Source organism: Scyliorhinus torazame, chromosome 22 (assembly GCF_047496885.1).
Source record: "Scyliorhinus torazame isolate Kashiwa2021f chromosome 22, sScyTor2.1, whole genome shotgun sequence".
Classification (NCBI taxonomy): Eukaryota; Metazoa; Chordata; class Chondrichthyes; order Carcharhiniformes; family Scyliorhinidae; genus Scyliorhinus; species Scyliorhinus torazame.
In genome coordinates this window covers 2794498-2806512 of record NC_092728.1, presented here as the reverse complement: position 1 = coordinate 2806512, position 12015 = coordinate 2794498, and the positions used below count along the sequence as shown (strand labels likewise).

The window sequence follows — 12015 nt, the reverse complement described above, 5'->3', positions numbered from 1 at the left end:
AGAATAACAGATACCCAGGGGTGAGTTACAGACTGGAATCTAATCGAGGAGTTCGGGGTGGTTTATATATAGAATAACAGATACCCTGGAGTGAGATACAGACTGGAATCTAATCGAGGGGTTCGGGGTGGTTTATATATAGAATAACAGATACCCGGGGGTGAGTTACAGACTGGAATCTAATCGAGGGTTTCGGGGTGGTTTATATATAGAATCACAGATACCCGGGAGTGTGTTACAGACTGGAATCTAATCGAGGGGTTCAGGGTGGTTTATATACAGAATAACAGATACCCGGGAGTGAGTTACAGACTGGAATCTAATCGAGGGGTTCGGGGTGGTTTATATATAGAATAACAGATACCCGGGAGTGAGTTACAGACTGGAATCTAATCGAGGGGTTTGGGGTGGTTTATATATAGAGTAACAGATACCCGGGAGTGAGTTACAGACTGGAATCCAATCGAGGGGTTCAGGGTGGTTTATATACAGAATAACAGATACCCGGGAGTGAGTTACAGACTGGAATCTAATCGAGGGGTTCAGGGTGGTTTATATATAGAACAGCAGATACCCGGGAGTGAGTTACAGACTGGAATCTAATCGAGGGGTTCAGGGTGGTTTATATACAGAATAACAGATACCCGGGAGTGAGTTACAGACTGGAATCTAATCGAGGGGTTCGGGGTGGTTTATATATAGAATAACAGATATCCGGGAGTGAGTTACAGACTGGAATCTAATCGAGGGGTTCAGGGTGGTTTATATATAGAATAACAGATACCCGGGAGTGAGTTACAGACTGGAATCTAATCGAGGGGTTTGGGGTGGTTTATATATAGAATAACAGATACCCGGGAGTGAGTTACAGACTGGAATCTAATCGAGGGGTTCGGGGTGGTTTATATATAGAATAACAGATGCCCGGGAGTGAGTTACAGACTGGAATCTAATCGAGGGGTTCGGGGTGGTTTATATATAGAATAACAGATACCCGGATGTTGTCTGTGCACCAGCCGCCTGCGAATCAGTGTCAGCTTCAGACTGCTAGAGAGTTGCTTGGTGACTTGCACGGTCCAACCTAGCTCTGCATAAAATGGTTGTTCTCGGAATTTGAGATGGACGTCAGGATGGACAGTACAGTGCACAGCACTGACGCCAGGGTCCCAGGGTCGATTCCCCGCTGGGTCACTGTCTGTGTGGACTCTGCACGTCCTCCCCGTGTCTGCGTGGGTTTCCTCCGGGTGCTCCGGTTTCCTCCCACAAGTCCCGAAAGACGTGCTGTCAGCTGAATTGGACATTCTGAATTCTCCCTCTGTGCACCCGAACAGGCGCCGGAATGTGGCGACAAGGGGATTTTCACAGTAACTTCATTACAGTGTTAATGGAAGCCTGCTTGTGACACGAATGAAGATTATTATTATTATGGGGTGGAGCTATCGGGACAGTTTTGTTTCCGGAGAGCTGGCCTCTTCCTTGGCTGCGAAATTCTAGTGTTCCATCCTGCCTTCACTCTGCAGCTTGTGATTCCTGTTTGCAGGTTGGATTACTCTGGCATCGCTCTGCTGATCATGGGTAGTTTCGTGCCTTGGTTATACTATTCCTTCTACTGCTCACCCCAGCCCAGGCTCGTGTATCTCGTCATCATTTGTGTACTGGGAATAACGGCTATCGTGGTTTCACAGTGGGACCGGTTTGCTACACCACAGTACAGGGCAGTGCGTGCCGGTAAGTACCGCTCGCGGTGTAACCGTGATGGTTCAGGAGGCTGAATACTGCTCGTGCTGAAACCGTGATGGTTCAGGAGGGTGAATACTGCTCGTGGTGTAACCGTGATGGTTCCGGAGGGTGAATACTGCTCATGGTGTAACCGTGATGGTTCAGGAGGGTGAATACTGCTCGTGGTGTAACCGTGATGGTTCCGGAGGGTGAATACTGCTCGTGGTGTAACCGTGATGGTTCCGGAGGGTGAATACTGCTCGTGGTGTAACCGTGATGGTTCAGGAGGGTGAATACCGCTCGTGGTGTAACCGTGATGGTTCAGGAGGGTGAATACTGCTCGTGGTGCAACCGTGATGGTTCAGGAGGGTGAATACCGCTCGTGGTGTAACCGTGATGGTACCGGAGGGTGAATACTGCTCGTGGTGGAACCGTGATGGTTCAGAAGGGTGAATACTGCTCGTGGTGTAACCGTGATGGTTCAGGAGGGTGAATACCGCTCGTGGTGTAACCGTGATGGTTCAGGAGGGTGAATACTGCTCGTGGTGTAACCGTGATGGTTCAGGAGGGTGAATACTGCTCGTGGTGTAACCGTGATGGTTCAGGAGGATGAATACTGCTCGTGGTGTAACCGTGATGGTTCCGGAGGGTGAATACTGCTCACAGTGTAACCGTGATGGTTCAGGAGGGTGAATACTGCTCGTGGTGTAACCGTGATGGTTCAGGAGGGTGAATACTGCTCACAGTGTAACCGTGATGGTTCAGGAGGGTGAATACTGCTCGTGGTGTAACCGTGATGGTTCAGAAGGGTGAATACTGCTCATGGTGTAACCGTGATAGTTCCGGAGGGTGAATACTGCTCGTGGTGTAACCGTGATGGTTCAGGAGGGTGAATACTGCTCGTGGTGTAACCGTGATGGTTCCGGAGGGTGAATACCGCTCGTAGTGTAACCGTGATGGTTCAGGAGGGTGAATACAGCTCGTGGTGTAACCGTGCTGGTTCAGGAGGGTGAATACCGCTCGTGGTGTAACCGTGATGGTACCGGAGGGTGAATACTGCTCGTGGTGTAACCGTGATGGTTCAGGAGGGTGAATACTGCTCGTGGTGTAACCGTGATGGTTCAGGAGGGTGAATACCGCTCGTGGTGTAACCGTGATGGTTCAGGAGGGTGAATACTGCTCGTGGTGTAACCGTGATGGTTCAGGAGGGTGAATACTGCTCGTGGTGTAACCGTGATGGTTCAGGAGGATGAATACTGCTCGTGGTGTAACCGTGATGGTTCAGGAGGGTGAATACTGCTCACAGTGTAACCGTGATGGTTCAGGAGGGTGAATACTGCTCACAGTGTAACCGTGATGGTTCAGGAGGTTGAATACTGCTCGTGGTGTAACCGTGATGGTTCAGGAGGGTGAATACCACTCGTGGTGTAACCGTGATGGTTCAGGAGGGTGAATACTGCTCGTGGTGTAACCGTGATGGTTCAGGAGGGTGAATACCACTCGTGGTGTAACCGTGATGGTTCAGGAGGCTGAATACTGCTCGTGGTGTAACCGTGATGGTTCAGGAGGGTGAATACTGCTCGTGGTGTAACCGTGATGGTTCAGGAGGCTGAATACTGCTCGTGGTGTAACCGTGATGGTTCAGGAGGGTGAATACTGCTCACAGTGTAACCGTGATGGTTCAGGAGGGTTAATACTGCTCGTAGTGTAACCATGATGGTTCAGGAGGGTGAATACTGCTCACAGTGTAACCGTGATGGTTCAGGAGGGTGAATACTGCTCGTGGTGTAACCGTGATGGTTCAGGAGGCTGAATACTGCTCGTGGTGTAACCGTGATGGTTCAGGAGGGTGAATACTGCTCACAGTGTAACCGTGATGGTTCAGGAGGCTGAATACTGCTCGTGGTGTAACCGTGATGGTTCAGGAGGGTGAATACTGCTCACAGTGTAACCGTGATGGTTCAGGAGGGTGAATACTGCTCGTGGTGTAACCGTGATGGTTCAGAAGGGTGAATACTGCTCGTGGTGTAACCGTGATGGTTCAGGAGGGTGAATACCGCTCGTGGTGTAACCGTGATGGTTCAGGAGGGTGAATACTGCTCGTGGTGTAACCGTGATGGTTCAGGAGGATGAATACCGCTCGTGGTGTAACCGTGATGGTTCAGGAGGGTGAATACCGCTCGAGGTGTAACCGTGATGGTTCAGGAGGGTGAATACCGCACGTGGTGTAACCGTGATGGTTCAGGAGGGTGAATACTGCTCGTGGTGTAACCGTGATGGTTCAGGAGGGTGAATACCGCTCGCGGTGTAACCGTGATGGTTCAGAAGGCTAAATACTGCTCGTGGTGTAACCGTGATGGTTCAGGAGGATGAATACTGCTCGTGGTGTAACCGTGATGGTTCAGGAGGATGAATACTGCTCGTGGTGTAACCGTGATGGTTCAGGAGGGTGAATACTGCTCGTGGTGTAACCGTGATGGCTCAGGAGGGTGAATACTGCTCACAGTGTAACCGTGATGGTTCAGGAGGCTGAATACTGCTCGTGGTGTAACCGTGATGGTTCAGGATGGTGAATACTGCTCGTGGTGTAACCGTGATGGTTCAGGAGGGTGAATGCTGCTCACAGTGCAACCGTGATGGTTCAGGAGGGTGAATACTGCTCGTGGTGTAACCGTGATGGTTCAGGAGGGTGAATACTGCTCGTGGTGTAACCGTGACGGTTCCGGAGGCTGAATACTGCTCGTGGTGTAACCGTGATCGTTCAGGAGGGTGAATACTGCTCGCGGTGTAACCGTGATGGTTCAGGCGGGTGAATACCGCTCGTGGTGTAACCGTGATGGTTCAGGAGGGTGAATACTGCTCGTGGTGTAACCGTGATGGTTCCGGAGGCTGAATACTGCTCGTGGTGTAACCGTAATGGTTCCGGAGGGTAAATACTGCTTGTGGTGTAACCGTGATGGTTCCGGTGGCTGAATACTGCTCGTGGTGTAACCGTAATGGTTCCGGAGGGTAAATACTGCTCGTGGTGTAACCGTGATGGTTCCGGAGGCTAAATACTGCTTGTGGTGTAACCGTGATGGTTCAGGAGGGTGAATACTGCTCGTGGTGTAACCGCGATGGTTCCGGAGGGTGAATACTGCTTGTGGTGTAACCGTAATGGTTCAGGAGGATGAATACCGCTAACAGTGTAACCATGATGGTTCAGGAGGGTGAATACTGCTCGTGGTGTAACCGTAATGGTTCAGGAGGGTGAATACCGCTCACAGTGTAACCGTGATGGTTCAGGAGGGTGAATACTGCTCGTGGTGTAACCGTGATGGTTCAGGAGGGTGAATACTGCTCGTGGTGTAACCGTGATGGTTCAGGAGGGCGAATACTGCTCACAGTGTAACCGTGATGGTTCAGGAGGGTGAATACCGCTCGTGGTGGAACCGTGATGGTTCAGAAGGGTGAATACTGCTCGTGGTGTAACCGTGATGGTTCAGGAGGGTGAATACTGCTCGTGGTGTAACCGTGATGGTTCAGGAGGGTGAATACCGCTCGTGGTGTAACCGTGATGGTTCAGGAGGGTGAATACTGCTCGTGGTGTAACCGTGATGGTTCAGGAGGGTGAATACTGCTCACGGTGTAACCATGATGGTTCCGGAGGGTGAATACTGCTCGTGGTGTAACCGTGATGGTTCAGGAGGGTGAATACCGCTCGTGGTGTAACCGTGATGGTTCAGGAGGGTGAATACTGCTCGTGGTGTAACCGTGATGGTTCAGGAGGGTGAATATCGCTCGTGGTGTAACCGTGATGGTTCAGGAGGGTGAATACTGCTCGTGGTGTAACCGTGATGGTTCAGGAGGGTGAATACTGCTCGTGGTGTAACCGTGATGGTTCAGGAGGGTGAATACCGCTCGTGGTGTAACCGTGATGGTTCAGGAGGGTGAATACTGCTCGTGGTGTAACCGTGATGGTTCAGGAGGGTGAATACCGCTCGTGGTGTAACCGTGATGGTTCAGGAGGGTGAATACTGCTCGTGGTGTAACCGTGATGGTTCAGGAGGGTGAATACTGCTCGTGGTGTAACCGTGATGGTTCAGGAGGGTGAATACCGCTTGTGGTGTAACCGTGATTGTTCAGGAGGGTGAATACCGCTCACGGTGTAACCGTGATGGTTCAGGAGGGTGAATACCGCTCGTGGTGTAACCGTGATGGTTCAGGAGGGTGAATACCGCTCGTGGTGTAACCGTGATGGTTCAGGAGGGTGAATACCGCTCGTGGTGTAACCGTGATGGTTCAGGAGGGTGAATACTGCTCGCGGTGTAACCGTGATGGTTGAGGAGGGTGAATACCGCTCGTGGTGTAACCGTGATGGTTCAGGAGGGTGAATACCGCTCGTGGTGTAACCGTGATGGTTCAGGAGGGTGAATACCGCTCGTGGTGTAACCGTGATGGTTCAGGAGGGTGAATACTGCTCGTGGTGTAACCGTGATGGTTCAGGAGGGTGAATACTGCTCGTGGTGTAACCGTGATGGTTCAGGAGGGTGAATACCGCTCGTGGTGTAACCGTGATGGTTCAGGAGGGTGAATACTGCTCGTGGTGTAACTGTGATGGTTCCGTAGGGTGAATACTGCTCGTGGTGTAACCGTGATGGTTCAGGAGGGTGAATACTGCTCGTGGTGTAACCGTGATGGTTCAGGAGGGTGAATACTACTCGCGGTGTAACCGTGATGGTTCAGGAGGGTGAATACCGCTCGTGGTGTAACCGTGATGGTTCAGGAGGGTGAATATTGCTCGCGGTGTAACCGTGATGGTTGAGGAGGGTGAATACTGCTCGTGGTGTAACCGTGATGGTTCAGGAGGGTGAATACTGCTCGTGGTGTAACCGTGATGGTTCAGGAGGGTGAATACCGCTCGTGGTGTAACCGTGATGGTTCAGGAGGGTGCATACCGCTCGTGGTGTAACCGTGATGGTTCAGGAGGGTGAATACTGCTCGTGGTGTAACCGTGATGGTTCAGGAGGGTGAATACCGCTCGTGGTGGAACCGTGATGGTTCAGAAGGGTGAATACTGCTCGTGGTGTAACCGTGATGGTTCAGGAGGGTGAATACTGCTCGTGGTGTAACCGTGATGGTTCAGGAGGGTGAATACCGCACGTGGTGTAACCGTGATGGTTCAGGAGGGTGAATACTGCTCGTGGTGTAACCGTGATGGTTCAGGAGGGTGAATACTGCTCACGGTGTAACCATGATGGTTCCGGAGGGTGAATACTGCTCGTGGTGTAACCGTGATGGTTCAGGAGGGTGAATACCGCTCGTGGTGTAACCGTGATGGTTCAGGAGGGTGAATACTGCTCGTGGTGTAACCGTGATGGTTCAGGAGGGTGAATATCGCTCGTGGTGTAACCGTGATGGTTCAGGAGGGTGAATACTGCTCGTTGTGTAACCGTGATGGTTCAGGAGGGTGAATACTGCTCGTGGTGTAACCGTGATGGTTCAGGAGGGTGAATACCGCTCGTGGTGTAACCGTGATGGTTCAGGAGGGTAAATACTGCTCGTGGTGTAACCGTGATGGTTCAGGAGGGTGAATACCGCTCGTGGTGTAACCGTGATGGTTCAGGAGGGTGAATACTGCTCGTGGTGTAACCGTGATGGTTCAGGAGGGTGAATACCGCTCGTGGTGTAACCGTGATGGTTCAGGAGGGTGAATACTGCTCGTGGTGTAACCGTGATGGTTCAGGAGGGTGAATACTGCTCGTGGTGTAACCGTGATGGTTCAGGAGGGTGAATACCGCTTGTGGTGTAACCGTGATTGTTCAGGAGGGTGAATACCGCTCACAGTGTAACCGTGATGGTTCAGGAGGGTGAATACCGCTCGTGGTGTAACCGTGATGGTTCAGGAGGGTGAATACCGCTCGTGGTGTAACCGTGATGGTTCAGGAGGGTGAATACCGCTCGTGGTGTAACCGTGATAGTTCAGGAGGGTGAATACTGCTCGTGGTGTAACCGTGATGGTTCAGGAGGGTGAATACTGCTCGTGGTGTAACCGTGATGGTTCAGGAGGGTGAATACCGCTCGTGGTGTAACCGTGATGGTTCAGGAGGGTGAATACTGCTCGTGGTGTAACTGTGATGGTTCCGGAGGGTGAATACTGCTCGTGGTGTAACCGTGATGGTTCAGGAGGGTGAATACTGCTCGTGGTGTAACCGTGATGGTTCAGGAGGGTGAATACTACTCGCGGTGTAACCGTGATGGTTCAGGAGGGTGAATACCGCTCGTGGTGTAACCGTGATGGTTCAGGAGGGTGAATACTGCTCGCGGTGTAACCGTGATGGTTGAGGAGGGTGAATACTGCTCGTGGTGTAACCGTGATGGTTCAGGAGGGTGAATACTGCTCGTGGTGTAACCGTGATGGTTCAGGAGGGTGAATACTGCTCGTGGTGTAACCGTGATGGTTCAGGAGGGTGCATACCGCTCGTGGTGTAACCGTGATGGTTCAGGAGGGTGAATACTGCTCGTGGTGTAACCGTGATGGTTCAGGAGGCTGAATACTGCTCGTGGTGTAACCGTGATGGTTGAGGAGGGTGAATACTGCTCGTGGTGTAACCGTGATGGATCAGGATGGTGAATACTGCTCGTGGTGTAACCGTGATGGTTCAGGAGGGTGAATACCGCTCGTGGTGTAACCGTGATGGTTCAGGAGGGTGAATACTGCTCGTGGTGTAACTGTGATGGTTCCGGAGGGTGAATACTGCTCGTGGTGTAACCGTGATGGTTCAGGAGGGTGAATACCGCTCGTGGTGTAACCGTGATGGTTCAGGAGGGTGAATACTGCTCGTGGTGTAACTGTGATGGTTCCGGAGGGTGAATACTGCTCGTGGTGTAACCGTGATGGTTCAGGAGGGTGAATACTGCTCGTGGTGTAACCGTGATGGTTCAGGAGGGTGAATACTACTCGCGGTGTAACCGTGATGGTTCAGGAGGGTGAATACCGCTCGTGGTGTAACCGTGATGGTTCAGGAGGGTGAATACTGCTCGCGGTGTAACCGTGATGGTTGAGGAGGGTGAATACTGCTCGTGGTGTAACCGTGATGGTTCAGGAGGGTGAATACTGCTCGTGGTGTAACCGTGATGGTTCAGGAGGGTGAATACCGCTCGTGGTGTAACCGTGATGGTTCAGGAGGGTGCATACCGCTCGTGGTGTAACCGTGATGGTTCAGGAGGGTGAATACTGCTCGTGGTGTAACCGTGATGGTTCAGGAGGGTGAATACCGCTCGTGGTGGAACCGTGATGGTTCAGAAGGGTGAATACTGCTCGTGGTGTAACCGTGATGGTTCAGGAGGGTGAATACTGCTCGTGGTGTAACCGTGATGGTTCAGGAGGGTGAATACCGCTCGTGGTGTAACCGTGATGGTTCAGGAGGGTGAATACTGCTCGTGGTGTAACCGTGATGGTTCAGGAGGGTGAATACTGCTCACGGTGTAACCATGATGGTTCCGGAGGGTGAATACTGCTCGTGGTGTAACCGTGATGGTTCAGGAGGGTGAATACCGCTCGTGGTGTAACCGTGATGGTTCAGGAGGGTGAATACTGCTCGTGGTGTAACCGTGATGGTTCAGGAGGGTGAATATCGCTCGTGGTGTAACCGTGATGGTTCAGGAGGGTGAATACTGCTCGTTGTGTAACCGTGATGGTTCAGGAGGGTGAATACTGCTCGTGGTGTAACCGTGATGGTTCAGGAGGGTGAATACCGCTCGTGGTGTAACCGTGATGGTTCAGGAGGGTAAATACTGCTCGTGGTGTAACCGTGATGGTTCAGGAGGGTGAATACCGCTCGTGGTGTAACCGTGATGGTTCAGGAGGGTGAATACTGCTCGTGGTGTAACCGTGATGGTTCAGGAGGGTAAATACCGCTCGTGGTGTAACCGTGATGGTTCAGGAGGGTGAATACTGCTCGTGGTGTAACCGTGATGGTTCAGGAGGGTGAATACTGCTCGTGGTGTAACCGTGATGGTTCAGGAGGGTGAATACCGCTTGTGGTGTAACCGTGATTGTTCAGGAGGGTGAATACCGCTCACAGTGTAACCGTGATGGTTCAGGAGGGTGAATACCGCTCGTGGTGTAACCGTGATGGTTCAGGAGGGTGAATACCGCTCGTGGTGTAACCGTGATGGTTCAGGAGGGTGAATACCGCTCGTGGTGTAACCGTGATGGTTCAGGAGGGTGAATACTGCTCGTGGTGTAACCGTGATGGTTCAGGAGGGTGAATACTGCTCGTGGTGTAACCGTGATGGTTCAGGAGGGTGAATACCGCTCGTGGTGTAACCGTGATGGTTCAGGAGGGTGAATACTGCTCGTGGTGTAACTGTGATGGTTCCGGAGGGTGAATACTGCTCGTGGTGTAACCGTGATGGTTCAGGAGGGTGAATACTGCTCGTGGTGTAACCGTGATGGTTCAGGAGGGTGAATACTACTCGCGGTGTAACCGTGATGGTTCAGGAGGGTGAATACCGCTCGTGGTGTAACCGTGATGGTTCAGGAGGGTGAATACTGCTCGCGGTGTAACCGTGATGGTTGAGGAGGGTGAATACTGCTCGTTGTGTAACCGTGATGGTTCAGGAGGGTGAATACTGCTCGTGGTGTAACCGTGATGGTTCAGGAGGGTGAATACTGCTCGTGGTGTAACCGTGATGGTTCAGGAGGGTGCATACCGCTCGTGGTGTAACCGTGATGGTTCAGGAGGGTGAATACTGCTCGTGGTGTAACCGTGATGGTTCAGGAGGCTGAATACTGCTCGTGGTGTAACCGTGATGGTTGAGGAGGGTGAATACTGCTCGTGGTGTAACCGTGATGGATCAGGATGGTGAATACTGCTCGTGGTGTAACCGTGATGGTTCCGGAGGGTGAATACCGCTCGTGGTGTAACCGTGATGGTTCAGGAGGGTGAATACTGCTCGTGGTGTAACCGTGATGGTACAGGAGGGTGAATACTGCTCACACTGTAACCGTGATGGTTCAGGAGGGTGAATACTGCTCGTGGTGTAACCGTGATGGTACAGGAGGGTGAATACTGCTCGTGGTGTAACCGCGATGGTTCCGGAGGGTGAATACTGCTCGTGGTGTAACCGTGATGGTTCAGGAGGGTGAATACTGCTCGCGGTGTAACCGTGATGGTTGAGGAGGGTGAATACTGCTCGTGGTGTAACCGTGATGGTTCATGAGGGTGAATACCGCTCGTGGTGTAACCGTGATGGTTCAGGAGGGTGAATACTGCTCGTGGTGTAACCGTGATGGTTCAGGAGGGTGAATACTGCTCGCGGTGTAACCGTGATGGTTGAGGAGGGTGAATACTGCTCGCGGTGTAACCGTGATGGTTGAGGAGGGTGAATACTGCTCGTGGTGTAACCGTGATGGTTCAGGAGGGTGAATACTGCTCGTGGTGTAACCGTGATGGTTCAGGAGGCTGAATACTGCTCGTGGTGTAACCGTGATGGTTCAGGAGGGTGAATACTGCTCGTGGTGTAACCGTGATGGTTCAGGAGGGTGAATACTGCTCGTGGTGTAACCGTGATGGTTCAGGAGGGTGAATACTGCTCGTGGTGTAACCGTGATGGTTCAGGAGGGTGAATACTGCTCGTGGTGTAACCGTGATGGTTCAGGAGGGTGAATACTGCTCGTGGTGTAACCGTGTTGGTTCAGGAGGGTGAATACTGCTCGTGGTGTAACCGTGATGGTTCAGGAGGGTGAATACTGCTCGTGGTGTAACCGTGATGGTTCAGGAGGCTGAATACTGCTCGTGGTGTAACCGTGATGGTTCCGGAGGGTGAATACCGCTCGTGGTGTAACCGTGATGGTTCAGGAGGGTGAATACTGCTCGTGGTGTAACCGTGATGGTTCAGGAGGCTGAATACTGCTCGTGGTGTAACCGTGATTGTTCAGGAGGGTGAATACTGCTCGTGGTGTAACCGTGATGGTTCAGGAGGCTGAATACTGCTCGTGGTGTAACCGTGATGGTTCCGGAGGGTGAATACTGCTCGTGGTGTAACCGTGATGGTTCAGGATGGTGAATACTGCGCACACTGTAACCGTGATGGTTCAGGAGGGTGAATACTGCTCGCGGTGTAACCGTGATGGTTCCGGAGGGTGAATACCGCTCGTGGTGTAACCGTGATGGTTTAGGAGGGTGAATACTGCTCGTGGTGTAACCGTGATGGTTCAGGAGGGTGAATACTGCTCGTGGTGTAACCGCGATGGTTCCGGAGGGTGAATACTGCTCGTGGTGTAACCGTGATGGTTCAGGAGGGTGAATA

The 12015-nt window shown here is 52.2% G+C and overlaps 2 protein-coding genes across 2 annotated transcripts in view; both read left to right on the top strand.

Moving 5' to 3' along the window:
* Positions 1–12015, top strand: part of LOC140399406 (rho guanine nucleotide exchange factor 3-like) — a 930630-nt gene that overhangs the window by 839675 nt on the left and 78940 nt on the right. The gene's annotated exons all lie outside the window — the stretch shown is intronic.
* Positions 1–12015, top strand: part of LOC140398880 (adiponectin receptor protein 1-like) — a 207210-nt gene that overhangs the window by 162731 nt on the left and 32464 nt on the right. The window contains 1 exon segment of the mRNA XM_072487825.1: positions 1541–1728. Within this exon segment, the coding sequence (XP_072343926.1) occupies positions 1541–1728 (188 nt within the window).